At 28.6% G+C, this 14,796-nt stretch overlaps 3 protein-coding genes across 3 annotated transcripts in view; 2 read left to right on the top strand and 1 right to left on the bottom strand.

The window, feature by feature from the left end:
• Positions 1-3,980: 3,980 nt before the first annotated feature.
• On the top strand, positions 3,981-5,188 carry LOC113367964. Its single transcript, XM_026609533.1, has 2 exons — positions 3,981-4,042; positions 4,117-5,188. The coding sequence occupies exon 2, from the start codon at positions 4,321-4,323 to the stop codon at positions 5,068-5,070; it is 750 nt and encodes a 249-aa protein (XP_026465318.1). The 5' UTR covers positions 3,981-4,042; positions 4,117-4,320; the 3' UTR covers positions 5,071-5,188.
• A 557-nt stretch (positions 5,189-5,745) lies between these two features.
• On the bottom strand, positions 5,746-6,375 carry LOC113368217. Its single transcript, XM_026609782.1, has 2 exons — positions 6,090-6,375; positions 5,746-6,024 (listed from the first exon to the last, which is right to left on the bottom strand). The coding sequence occupies exons 1-2, from the start codon at positions 6,147-6,149 to the stop codon at positions 5,827-5,829; spliced, it is 258 nt and encodes an 85-aa protein (XP_026465567.1). The 5' UTR covers positions 6,150-6,375; the 3' UTR covers positions 5,746-5,826.
• A 1,664-nt stretch (positions 6,376-8,039) lies between these two features.
• Positions 8,040-14,796, top strand: part of LOC113365786 (plexin domain-containing protein 2) — a 43,457-nt gene continuing 36,700 nt past the window's right edge. The window contains exon 1 of the mRNA XM_026607330.1: positions 8,040-8,257. Coding sequence (XP_026463115.1) covers positions 8,173-8,257 — 85 coding nt within the window. The 5' untranslated portion in view covers positions 8,040-8,172. The remainder of the gene's footprint in view (positions 8,258-14,796) is intronic.

Below are 14,796 nucleotides of genomic sequence, written 5' to 3'. Positions count from 1 at the left end.
CAATGAGACATCAGAAAGATGCACTTTTGTAATATGAAATTTTTGTTTCAAGTGTAAGTGAGGTTAGGTTAGGTTAGGTTTTATGTGTAAAACTTCTGATCGCATAAAAAAGATACATAGGTTTTTGACATTTTGTTACTACAAAACTCATACCATAACATAGTTTTATTATGAAATTTCAATTCTAAATAAAAATTAGCCCCTTAGTTTTGTATTAGCTGGGTGGATGACAGTTGAAATTACCTTTATGTTTATAATTATTTTATATTTATTATATTTGTACATAAATTCTGTGCATAAATTATTTTTTAATAGTTGCTTCACTACTAAACTTCTATTATAAATGTATTCTCATAGATAATACACGTAATGTTTAAGGTTACTGGATAAAAATTTTATTTTAAGCAATTTTTTCGATCATAATGCTTAAAAATAATTTAACAAATATTACTAGTCTGCGGAAGTACAATAAAACCACAAATATTTTATTTAGAATATGATTTAAACAACTTTAAATTTTAATAAATAAATTTAAATTTATTTTTGACAGTTCTTGAAAGACTGTCAACTGTTTTGTTTGACAGTTGTCATGGTAACGGTTTTGGTAAATTGCTAACTTAACGGTTAACGGTAGAATTTTTTAAAAGTGTGAAGTTGTGCAAAAATGGCGGCAATCACTTGTCAAAACAATATTTAAAATTATTGAGTTTATTATTATAAACTGCGTGTTATGTGCAAGTTGTTATAAATATCAATAAAGTGTTTGTTATATTTCTAAATAAAGTACTTGTGGTTGTTTTGCTTTTTAGATTTTTACTGTAAATTAAGGCAAAAAGTAGTTTGTATGTAATAAGTGCGTTCTGTAACACAATACTAGTGATTTATTATTTAAACCATAACTAGGTAAGAAAATACACACACATATATAAATATAGGATAGGTGGATGATTTAAGCTTTGGTAATTGTGATAAATACCATATTTATACAAGTATTTTCTGAGCCGACAACAAGGACTCTTTCCTCATATGTCAAACTCAATGCATGTCAAAACAGTTTCAAGGTTTCGATAAAGCTTAAAATCAAATTTGTACCTGAAGTTCAAACATTGATGAAAGACTCCAAAAAAATCGGCTCATAATGATAATTGATACATCTATATATTAGTTCTTTTGCTGAAACCTGGTCTTTGTCGATTGTCGTTACATTGATGCAGTCCTTTTATAATGTTAGAGAGATTTGTAAATAATTACAATTTTATACTGTTACCTGTGAACCCAAATATTACAAGACTCATTGATTTCCTCAGTCGACCAAAAGTGGTGTTTCGTATGTTATTGAAATAAGTTGTACATAAATAAGTTGGGAAAAATCAAAATGGCCTTAAAAAAAAGCTTCTACCATATTATTATGATTTGTGTCTCAAATCGGACGAATGTTGGACTTTAGTAGTAATAATAATATTATATACTGAATATATATTACTGAATTTAATATTAATGATAAAAGCATTGCTGCAGTGTGATTCGACAACTTATTATACATGTAAAGAGAAAAATTATGTTTATGCCAAATTGGAAAAATATAATTCATATTAATTATGATGGTGATGAGTTTGATTTAATATTAAGTGGAAAGAATTTATTTAAGATATTTCAATTTTTAACTTCCTGTTATAGTAATCGCAAAAAAATCGAAAACTAGTGGTGCATGGCATCGTGCCTTAAGGCAAATTGCTGGAACTTCCCGTACCGTAATGAAATATTCGAGAAATTTCAAACGTTTTCAAATATATTGTTACAAATACTGTAACTTTCATTATTTTTGCTATCTTGTTAAATCTGAGCAAAGCAAATGTAAATTATAAATCAATTTATCTTCAGAACATTAATAATCGTCATTCCATTTCGAATTCAATTTCAAAAATAAAATAGTCTAAACGCATTTGCAAACAATTCTGTGCGACATTTTCACTTATACTGTGCTTGGCGGCATTTTCACATTTTTAAAAGAGTTTTCACAAAATCGGAAAAGTACTCTAGTGCTTAAACAGTCTAAACGCACTTGGGTAAACATTTGTACCAAGGTGGCGCTTAGAATGTGCTTAGCCTGAGTAATTTTTTGAATTATTAATCCAAAATTACAAAAATATTTTCTGAAAAAAAAATAGAAACAATTTTTTTTTTCCAAAATATATTTTATTCCAAATCATTTTGAAATTTATATATATTTAAATCGGACGCTTAGTTCTCTCAAAAACTGCCATTTTTTTTTTAACATTTAGCTCTGTTTCTTTGAAACCGCTGGGCATACCTTTGCCAAAAACTAATCAGCACATCTCCCTATCAATAGGAATCGAATGTTTTTTATACCATTCAAATCGGTTGATCCGTGCGCCCGAAAACGTGGACGAAAAAATGGGGACATACAAAACACACACACACACACATTCATTTTTTCTGAGGTATGCCAAAATGTTCAGAAACCTTCAAAAGATCGAGTAATTCAAAAATTTACATTTTCGATTTTCGGCCCATTACTATAACTACTCTACGGGAAGTTAATAATTGTAAATAATTATTGGTATATTATATAATTCACCTTTAACAGAGATTATTGCAATTATGTTTAAAATCTTTTTTTAAATAAATATTCCGAAGTGTTGAAAGCTATTTTTTATGTTGAAAAAGTACTAGTAAAATTATTAGAGGTATGTTTTATTCAGTTCAAATTATCATCAAACACCAAGGTACAATTACTGTACCGATTCAGTCAAAACTAGGGAATGCAATACCGGTATACCGAATTACCGGTAAACCGCCCGATTTTTCGGCAGTAATTTTACCGGTATTTATCCCAAAAATACCGGTATTTTCGGTATTTTTACATAACCGGTATTTGATACATAATACACTAAAGTTTAAATTTTTCGGAACAAATTTATCTTTAAATTCCATAATCGCATAAACAGCTATATCTGCAAGTGATTCTATAGGATAAACAAATATTATCAAAGTCAAATATTATCTCAACTCGTCATTAAACTGAATATTTATTGCTTTCCAAAGGGCTTCATATCGTGTTACAATAAATAGAATTGAACTGATAAATAGATGCTTGTTTCATCTTATGTAAAAATGTAACGGTTTTTTAAGTGACATTTGCGCCCAAATATTTTATATCATACAGATCACCTCTGCGTAATCTTTATTTTTTTTCTAACTTTATACATAATAATTATGATAACTACTAAATATTTTTGCTTCTTATTACAGTTATAAAATATTATTTTCCGAAAACGTTTCGAAGTTTGAAAATACTATAGAAGCATCACATTGTTTTAAATAACAATACTCAACAATTATAGTAACTTTTATCTCGACAAAGTATCCGATCTTAAATTAGTGTAGAAAATTATTTTTTTAAAATATTGGAGATTATGCTAATTTAACACATCGAATACAGACAATACAGTTTATTATAATAATGTTAAATGATCTTTTTTGAGTGTTTGGTCTTTCTTACTCATAAGTTTGTTTTTGGTGAAAAGTACTCAAAAGACTCGATAGTGATAGTGATTTAATTAAATTGCATATACTTTTGGTAAATTATTATTCTGAAAAATAAACTTATTATTTTATTTTATTGTTTTCATTGTTTAGTTGAATATAGTTGTAGTTGTATAGACATTTTTCTATATTTGTACTAGTAACTTTCAATTTTGTTTACGTTTGTTTAAGATAATAAAAATACCGGTAATTTACACCGGTTTTAAAATGAAAAATTACCGAAATACCGGTATTTAAATTTTCCATTGGTATTGCATTCCCTAGTCAAAACGCAAATGGGGTTTAAATTCAAATTTGAACGTTGTTGGCGCGCCTACATTCATATTCATTCAATTTTTTTATGTTGGCCACACTGTTTCGAGAGGCATCGTGTGCTCTGTCAAAAAATCTTCTAATCATTCTAATATTGTCTTCTGTCTAGGCACATAGATCTAACCAAAAATTATAACGAGAGCGAGTGCATTCTGGGCAACAGGTCAGTGATTTTTATAATTGTGTCTTATTATGTTTTCATACATTGACGTAATTACGTTATTTTTCGTTATTTAGATCATAAAAAAGTATAGCAGATTGTAAAAAAAGTACCACGAAAAACTTCATAAAATTTTGAATTTTTCTGTTAAACGTCTTGTTGTTGAGGAAAGTTTGTTTGTACATCATTACTTTTTTGTGTTAACAGAATATATGACATAAGTGTACGACGAATTTTAACAATTAAAACCGAATCTTTTCCTACTTTGGCGCTAGAAAAAAATGCCTAGACCAAGAAGTCAGAAACGACATCGTGGCGATGAGGATTTTGATTTTTCACAATCACAAAATTCAAGTCAAACACAATCCTCTGCCGTTAATGTAGATGATACAGCATTGCAAAACTACGTATCTGATGCACTAAATTATATTTTATATGCAGCAGATAATTCAGCTTTAATTAAAAGACAGAACATTATTAAATATGCTCTCGAAGGCAACACTAGGATATGCAATACTGTGTTGGAGGAGGTTAAAAAAAATTTAAAGGAAATATACGGCTACGAATTAAAAACTGTAGATTCTGAAAAACCTCCTTCACAACATCAGTACTTTTTACTTAATTTGATTAAACCTCATTATCCTAGCCTACAATTTACTGACGAGCAAAAACATGTCATGATACTTCGATATATGATTCTGGTGCATATACACATGTCTGGAGGAAAATGTACGGGTGATTCATTAGAAGATTTTTCAAATGAATGTGGTCTCCCAGTAAATGACAGCAGCAATGGACCTTTTGGGAGTATTAAAAAACAAATTGCTGAATTTCAACAGCAAAATTATATAGTTGCAACTGACGAGAGTGATGGCAAGACTTATTATGCTATTGGATATCGAGGACAATGTGAATATGATAAAAAGGATTTGGAAAAATGGTATTTAAAAATGGTGAATGAAGATGATAATCCAGTAGAAGGTGATGATGATAGCACCAGTGATGAAGAGGAAAAAGAACGTGAAAATTGATGACAAAAGAGAATTTATATTCAAAGAAGGAAAATCTAGAAAATACAACATTCTATTTATATATTATTAATTTCTGTTATTTTCCATTATTAAATGGATTTTATCCAAATAAAATGCTTCAGGTGCAGTAAAATCATTTATAGCATTTATTATAAAAACTTATTGCATAATTTATAATATGAATATGTTAAAACTTAATGCAATACCATTGTAAATTCTTCTATATAAAATATTTTTTGAACTTAAAAATACTATGAACCTTTTATCTACAGATTTTCTACAAAATCACTTCAAATTACTAATAAATGCATAAATAAGTTTAAAATGTTTGATTTAAATAAATAAATTACACCATTTATAGCTTTGAGAAATGTATTTTTTATTAAATATACATGACAAATATATTTGGGATAAATCTTAATGCTATAATCAAAAATTCAAGTCTTCACATTTTTTGGTTTTAAGTACACTATCCTATTTAATATATTTATAATATAATATAATATAAAATAATTGACATAAAAATTCATTCAGATACAAATTCATAAATAAATATATTATTTGAAAGAGATAGGCCTTTCCACCATTATAAATAGGAATATTAAAGCTTTCCATTACTATTAGAGCATTTCAACAATCACAAATGGATAATTCATAGTATTAAAAATATTGAGAGCGAACACTTTAAGTACAAATTACATACTTATAAATAAATATATATATATATATATATATATGTGACTAGATTTATCATTTTCACGAGCTGCAACTGTAGCAGTGATCATGATGACTTCGAGAGGAACTGTAATGACCGTTTGACTCGTTTGCCTCAGATCTAGATGTAGACGGGTTTGGAACGTTTGAGTCTTTTGGATGTATAGGAAAACAGCACCAGAGAATAAACGCTACAAAGGCTACCAGAGTGCCTACTAAGAGTATAAAATCTTCAATTGTCTGAAAATACAAAGCACATTAATAAATATATATTTATTTGTGTCATGAGTCTATTATCCACTTACTGGTTCTTCTCCAAGCAACACATGATTGATAAGGTATGCAAAATCGTCTATAGGTGTCATTTTGATAAAAATCTATCCTTATTTTTCTTTATCTAATTATTTCTTTTTCATTTAATTATGAAAAGTGAGGTTATGTGAACGCATTTTGTGCAAATTTCTCTTTTTCAAAATAAGATACAGTACAATGTTTATTTGTCAAGTGCTGTAAATTATTTTATTATATTCCTGTTGTTGTTTTTAATTGTCGGTAGTATTTACATTTGTTTTTAGATTTATTTATTTCTACATGACACTTTGTTGATGGTGACAGTTGCGCGAAAGAGTTTTGTGAATGTTAGGCGTTTGGCACACGTGTGAAAAAGTAATGGGGATTGCTATTATTAGCTATTAGATATGTGACAATAGATATTTTTATAAATTTTTAATACTTTAATAATAATTAAACTAGTGGGGCGCATGGCATCGTGCCTTAAAGCAAATTGCTAGAACTTCCCGTACCAAAAATTATTCTATTTTTTAAAACGATTAACACTTTTGAAAAAAAATTACTTTAAAAAAATTAGATTTTTGAGAAACATATTTCGGAAATTTTGAACTTTTTTTCAAAGCGATCGTACTGCTATAACTGCATATCTGATAATTTGATGTGCATATGTCTAATGATCATTTTTGACTGCCAAATGGCATTTTATTTACTTTTTTTTACTAGATCTCCGAAACCGCTAGACCTGCCTTCATGAAAATTTGATCAGTTCTTCATCTTGTGAATATAAGTAAAATGTTTTTTGAATTATTAAAATCGGACGCTCCTTTCTCTTAAAAACTGAGTTACCGATTTTGGCACTTTTTGCCCCGTATCTTCGGAATGGCTAGGCCTGCCTTTGCCAAAAACTAATCAGCACGTCTCCTTATCAATACGAATCGAATGTTTTTTGAATTATTCAAATTGCTTCATCCGTGTTCCTGAAATCGTCGACGAAATTTTGTATCCGCACACACACAAACACACACCTACATATATACACACACACATACATTCATTTTTTCTAAGGTATGCCAAAATGTTCAGAAAGTTTTGAAAAATAAAGATCTATAAAAAAAATTATTTCCGATTTTTTTGCGATTACTATAACTTGCCCTACGGGAAGTTAATAAATATAAAAAAGAGTGCGCGTAAGGATCACACGCGATTGAAGTAAAACTTATTTGCTACTGTACAAGATGGCATTTAAGTAACAATAAATACATCATATAACAATTTTGAATAATGTTCATTAGTAATATGGTAGTTACATATATATATAATATATATATATATATATATATATATATATATATACACACGTTATGCACACATTTATTAGTGTCAACTATTATGCATATTTATATAATAATTAATTATGAATTATATATTCTTAATAGCATTAAAAATATGTATAATATTTAAAAATAATAATGTAGTAAACATGTAATGTAATAAAAATAATAATGCACAAACGTTTAATTTGTTTTATTATTTTCAAGGTACAGGGTGAAATATTCTTCTGATTCAGGCTTTTTTTATCAAATCAAGATTTGTACTACGATGTAACTTTAAAATGTTTATTTATCTATACCGATTTCCTCGTTGATATCGGTACGCATACAACGACAGGTCTCTATTCACATACATGACGACTATTCACAATCGACCAGTACAGAATGATCTCAGCGAGAGCCAATGACGCACAGTTATGCCGTAACGCTCTTCCGTTGCATTTGTACGGATTTACACCCATGTCGCTCCTAAAAAAGTTTTACTTCAAAAAAAGCACATTCTTCAACTATTTTCTTTACCTCTGTCATTTACCCCGTGTGCCGGTACCCTAATCTCACACTACCAACCTTCGAAGCACTAAATATCCCAACTCTCGCCGCAAATCTCTCGTCCGCTCGAAATTCATTCGGTTGTTGACGCGTGATCAGTGAACTATGAAGTGTTTGTCATTTTACGTGTTGTGACGAGACTTTTCGACGAAAAAAACAAAAACAGTTAAAATTATTAATAATATTTTAGAAATTAACGTTGAAAACGATTAGGAAAATGTTTCAAAAGTGCTCTAGTTCGATAAGTAAAAGTGTATTGTTAATTTTAGCGGTGGGATTATGCACGTCTCTAGCGATACAAGGTAATTAATAATTGACACATGGAGGAATAAAATTCAGGTTTTTGTAATTTAATTGTAATAATTGACGATATTTTTATATCTGTTGGTGTTTTATGGAGTGCCGAAGGCTTATAGTCACCAAATGCTTTGGTTGTATGTTTTTGTTGGTTTTTTACAAAGTGTTTGACATTTTTGCATATTTGCATATATTTATATATAATCTTAATTTTGGTTTATTCATCAGGAAGAGAGTAAATCTTCAAATTTGAAATTTAAAGTTCTAAACTTCTGATGCCAAAATATGTCTCATAGGTTATAATATGTATCGAGCCTTTCAAGCAAAACTTGTGATATGATACATCATTGCCTCCTGTTCTATGTTAAAGTTACTGACACATTTATGTTTTCTATTTCAAGACTTTATTGGAGGAAATTATAATATAAAAGACCATGAGAGAAACACTGGAATATCCGTTTAAACTTTTGTTGTACCCAATTAAAAAGTCTGTTTAGTCCCAATCGAGTCTTTCAAGTAAAGATTTTAACACATTATTGTATTCTATTTAAAGTTTGTGCCATCTTCGAGACACTTTAAATGTGGTGATGCAGTATTGCATTATATTTCTAGCTATGCCAAAGGCTACACGATATTTATATAGATATTCATAATTACATTTATGTTAATATTTGATGACAGTACATTAATGCAATATATTTCAAGCTAAATTGAAGACTTTAGTAGATCGTCAGTTAATAAAAGATTAGACTTTTTTACTGCTTTACTTGAACAATATTTTATAAATACCAAGCTAATATTCTCTAAGTCGATTTCTTCAATTTAAATTACTAAGCTTAGCAGAACAATCTTTACAGATATATTATAAGACGATATATTATTCTGTGTTATTAACTTCCCGTAGGGTAAGTTATTGTAATGGGCCGAAAATCGGAATTGAAAATTTTAACATTTCTCGACGTTTTGAAGGTTTCTGAACGTTTTGGCATACCTCAGAAAAAATGGATGTGTGTGTGTGTGTGTGTGTATGTATGTGTGTATGTATGTATGGATACAAATTTCCAGTCACGTTTTAGGGCGCACGGATCAACCGATTTGAATGGTTCGAAAAAACATTCGATTCCCATTGATAGGGAGATGTGCTGATTAGTTTTTGGCAAAGGCAGGTCCGGCCGTTTCGGAGATACGGAGCAAAGAGTGCAGAAAATTGAAATCGAATTTTTGAGAGAACGGATTATCCGATTTGAATGATCTAAAAAACATTCAATTAGTAATGATTGAGAGAAGTGCTTATTAGTTTTTGGCAAAGGCAGGCGCAGCCATTTCGAAGATACGGAGCAAAATATGTAAAAAATGGCAGTTTTTGAGAGAACTAAGCGTCCGATTTAAGATTCAAAGAACTTTTTGCTTGTCTTAACAAAATAATTGATTTTGGAAAAAAAAATTTTGTTCCCTTTTTTTTTTTTTTTTTAGTTTTTTGTATATCGAAAATATTTCAGATTTTTAATTCTGAGTATAGTTCTAATATACTTTTCAAATAATTTCAACTCTGCAATTCAGTTTATATAATTCTTATAAATATTAGACAATGTTACAATATTCATAATAATCTATTTGAAAACATTCAGTATTCCACGAACATTTCGGTACGGTACGGGAAGTTCCAGCAATTTGCCTTAAGGCACGATGCCATAATTGCCTCAAGACAGAATTCCACTTACAGCTAGTTTTACATTATATTTCAAACAAGATTGTGAGAATTGACTTAATTTCCATTTCTATATAACATTGTTTTTATTTATTCATTAGGAACTGAGTAAATATTTGAGATATTTGATATACAGGTCTCCTGATATTTTATACGACGAATGAGCTGCAATTACAATTTACCGAGTTCTTCATACAAAATCTATGATATGACATTAATACATTCTATTTCAAATAAAAGATTGTATACAATTCATGAGACATTAAAAATTAATACATTATTGGATTATATTTCAAGACATAAATTGTCTTTTCCTAGTTGAAGATATATAAAAGTCTGATTTAATATATATTTTAATTATAATATATATCGATGTGTACAGTACAATATATTGAAGCCGATACCTTTTTATATTCTCTTTCAGTTACTAAATATGATTAACAATTTGTTTTAATAATACATAAATCACCTATGAGATTTATATATGAACCATCTGCGTTTGATATAACCATAGTTTTGCTATCTTGCTTTTTGTGGAAAAGTATTGCTGCCGTTTTGAAACCATAAGTATAATATATTATTAAGCTATTTTTTCTGTTGTTTAATATAAATCTATCAGATTTTGGCTCAATCTCATTTAAACACATGTACTCTCACACATACGGTATAAATCAATATACAGTGCAATATTTAGTGAGTCTATTTTAATGATTAAAATTAAGGTTTTTTAGGAGTTTAGATTTTTTTTTAAATTTCTTGTAAGTTTTTGGTACCCATTGTCGAGGACATTTATCTGCACTATATAAGTGGACTTTAAACATTATAAACCATGATACGGAACCCATAGAAATATTAACAAAATTTATACACATTTTTAAAATCTCTATACAATATCTGATAATATGATGTGCATATGTCTAATGATCATTTTTGACCGCCAAATGGCATTTTTTTTTACTTTTTTCATTAGATCTCCGAAACCGCTAGACCTGCCTTCATAAAAATTTGATCAATTCTTCATCTTGTCAATACAAGTAAAATGTTTTTTGAATTATTAAAATCGAACGCTCTGTTCTCTTAAAGACTTAGTTACCGTTTTTGGCAATTTTTGCCCCGTATCTTCGGAACGGCTAGACCTGCCTTTGCCAAAAACTAGTCAGCATGTCTCCTTATCAATACGGATCGAATGTTTTTTAAATCAACCAAATCGTTTCATTCGTGTTCCCGAAATCGTCGACGAAAATTTGTATCCGCACACACACATACATTCATTTTTTCTAAGGTATGCCAAAATGTTCAGAAACCTCTGAAACGTAAAGATAAATAAAAATGTTCATTTTCGATTTTTTTGCGATTACTATAACTTGCCCTATGGGAAGTTAAAAATTTGATATATTTTATCAAATAAGTATTACTTATATAAGTATTACTTACTTGTTAGGAAGAAGAACCAAGTGATTTAGTTGAATTGCGCTCTATCTAAACGTTAATATTAAGAGCTAAAACTTTCAGAGAATTTTTTTCATCAATTTGGAACCATTTTAGCCCTTGGGAGCAAGGAAATTCAAAAATATCCATGTTATATATATTAGGTTGTCAAATATTTCCCTTCCGCTTTTTTGCTCTTGGTTTATAATACAAAAAGGCGGAAGGGAGATATTTGACAACCTAATATATATATATATATATATATATATATATATGTATATATATATATATTAGGGCGGTCCTTAAAATGGTCATTTTTGAATTTCCTTGCTCCCAGGGGCTCAAATGGTTCCAAATAGATAAAAAAACAATTCTCTGAAAGTTTTAGCTCTTAATATTAACGTTTAGATAGAGCGCAATTCAATCAAAGTTTTGTATGGAAATAGCATGGAAAAATTTTCAAAAATTTTAAAAATGTTTTTTAGATGTAATTTAGCGAACAAATGAATGAATAAAACTCATTCATTTGTCGCTAAGTTACACCTAAAACATTTTTTTTTAATTTTCAAATTTTTTTCCATGCTCTTTCCATACAAACTTTGATTGAATTGCGCTCTATCTAAACGTGAATATTAAAAGCTAGAACTTTCAGAGAATTGTTTTTTATCAATTTGGAACCATTTGAGCCCCTGGGAGCAAGGAAATTCGAAAATGACCATTTTAAGGACCACCCTAATATATATATATATATATATATATATATATATATATATATATATACTAGCTGACCCGGCAAACGCTGTTTTGCCATAAAAATATATTGCCGCTTTGCAGAAGTTCTTATAATAATACATGATATATTAATACATGATATATTAATAATAATGTTATATTTTTATTACACAAATTTCTTTACACTTCGATAATTAATTCCAACGCATCATCGTGTTTTGTTTATTTTAATTTTATTTATGTCAAATAGTGAAATATTTTTTTAATCAATGAATAAATTAGATTTTAGTCTGAATCAACGCAGTACCATTATCTGAATATATAATACTTTATATAAATATCAGATTTTTCACTTTTGCATTTAATTTAAAAATATTGAATGTCAATTTCATATATCCAATGTGCACTAAATTTTTAAATGCCAAAATATTTCCTTTTTGGTCGAAATTTAATATAATATGATATAATTTATATCTATAATTTGATTGCCAATATTGCCTATAACATAACTTGGAATAATTAATTTATTTGTATCTTATTGAAGTCGTTAAAAATTCATTTTTTTTGAACTGTCAGAATTTTGTTTATGATTAATGTTAAATTCAATATATATATATATATATATATATGTATAATATATATATATTATATATATATATATATATAGTGTATTGTTTTCTGTTTCTATTACATTTTGGACATTCCTCCTATTTCTACCTCGTGTGTAATTGTAATAATAAGTCGTAATGTAGACATAACTGTACTCTCGTTCTTGTCTTTTCTTGACAAGAACGCATTCACATGCGCAATTAGTTTCGTAAGAATTTTTTTTTCTTCAAACAGGCAAAAGAACGGGTAATATTCCGTATATACAAATTATATACATGTGTATATGTATATTTGTATGTCAATATATTCTATTCAAATAATGTACGTCACACCATTTGCATTACATAACCACCAGACGATATTCCTCAAATTTATTTGAGCTTCCGTATCGCTTAGTATTTTAATTGTATGACTTAATAGATTTTTAAAATAGATGAAAGACTCTTTTAGCACTTGGATTTGGACGTTATCTTCTGATAACTACTAACTATTTCATTTAATTTATTGCTAAATAGATTCTTATTTTTGTTTCATATTGGGCATCAATTTGTTTTCCATTCTTCTTAATTTTGTTCCTTTAATTACAATATGGATCATGATGATCTCGTATTTACAATTAAAAGTTTTCAAAGTTTTTCTCGAATTACTCGTTTAATTGTTGAATGTATTAATTAGAAAAATAATTAAATGTTGCTTTAAGTATAATAATTATTCTTGGTATTCACTGAGGAGATAAGAGATAATATTAAGCAGTTCAAAATAATAGACACTGAATCATTGCACTCATAAATCTATAAATAATGTTTTACTATTTATGCAATTTAAAGGCTAATTTTTTTGCTGTTGACAGTACAAAATCCAAATAAACTTTAAGTGCGCTCAGTAATATGACTTTCTGAGAATAGGTCAATAAAAATCTGTTATATGTTCTTCATATTTCATTTTTTATTTCAAGTATCTTTATTTTTTATCCTCTCAGGTCAGTAGTCAATCATTTGCACTATTCTTAACTTTTCTATTTCAAAACATTTTATTTTTTTTGGTTCTTCTGTAGGTAGTTTTGTCTTTATCTTTCTTAAGAGTCCATGTCTCTGATTCGCGGTAGATCTAAAAGTGAAGACTCTTCTGCTCGTCAGTAGAGTTCTTTTTACTTCTTATGTCGAGCTTGAGTATGGTCAAAAACAGTATTCTCATCATTTTTATCAAATCGTTGCTTGCCAGTAGAGTTTTATATTTATTCAAATCTAAATTCAACAAATAAATAAATAAACTAAATAAATAAATGGTTTATTTAACCCTCGGACACCATAGCTATTATATGTTTCTTTGCAAAAGTACTTTAACTTTTTCTACATTTTTGTGAAACAAAGTACTTATTATTAACTTCCCGTAGGGTAGTTATAATAATAGGCCGAAAATCAAAAATGAAATTTTTTGCATTTCTCAACGTTTTGAAGGTTTCTGAACATTTTTAAGAGACATACCTCAGAAAAAATGGATGTATGTGTATCTGTGTGCGTGTGTGTATGTGTGTGCGGATCAACCGATTTAAATGGGTTAAAAAACATTCGATCCCTATTGATAGGGAGATGCGCTGATTAGTTTTTGGCAAAGGCAGGTCCAGCAGTTACGGAGATACGGAGTAAAGAGTGCAGAAAATAGAAATCGAGTTTTTGAGAGAACGGAGTATCCGATTTGAATGATTCAAAAAACATTCTACTCGTATGAATAGAATGAAGAATTGACTAAATTTTTGGAAAGGCAGGTCCAGAGGCTTAGCATAACCTCAAATTATCATATATTTCATACAGATTTTAATAACGAATGCAAATTTTGTTTTTATATTTTGGGGTTCCGTAACCAAGATTTCGAATGCATAAAGTGCTCTTTTTTGGTTTAAACAACCTCGACATTTTCGACACAATGGATCAACCGACAAAAAAGTCGATATTTAAAAAAAAAAATCAAAAAAATAAAATTTTTATAGAATTTTGTTGTCGTAAAATTTAATTACACTAAGTTTTTGCCAATTTGTCTTATGGCACGATGCCATGCACCACTACTTTA

This window comes from Ctenocephalides felis, unplaced genomic scaffold (assembly GCF_003426905.1).
Source record: "Ctenocephalides felis isolate EL2017-DRISC unplaced genomic scaffold, ASM342690v1 CF-g0.4_SCAFFOLD_01170, whole genome shotgun sequence".
NCBI classification, from domain to species: Eukaryota; Metazoa; Arthropoda; class Insecta; order Siphonaptera; family Pulicidae; genus Ctenocephalides; species Ctenocephalides felis.
Note: the sequence above shows the minus strand (reverse complement) of the source record. Positions and strands in the feature narration are given on the sequence as shown.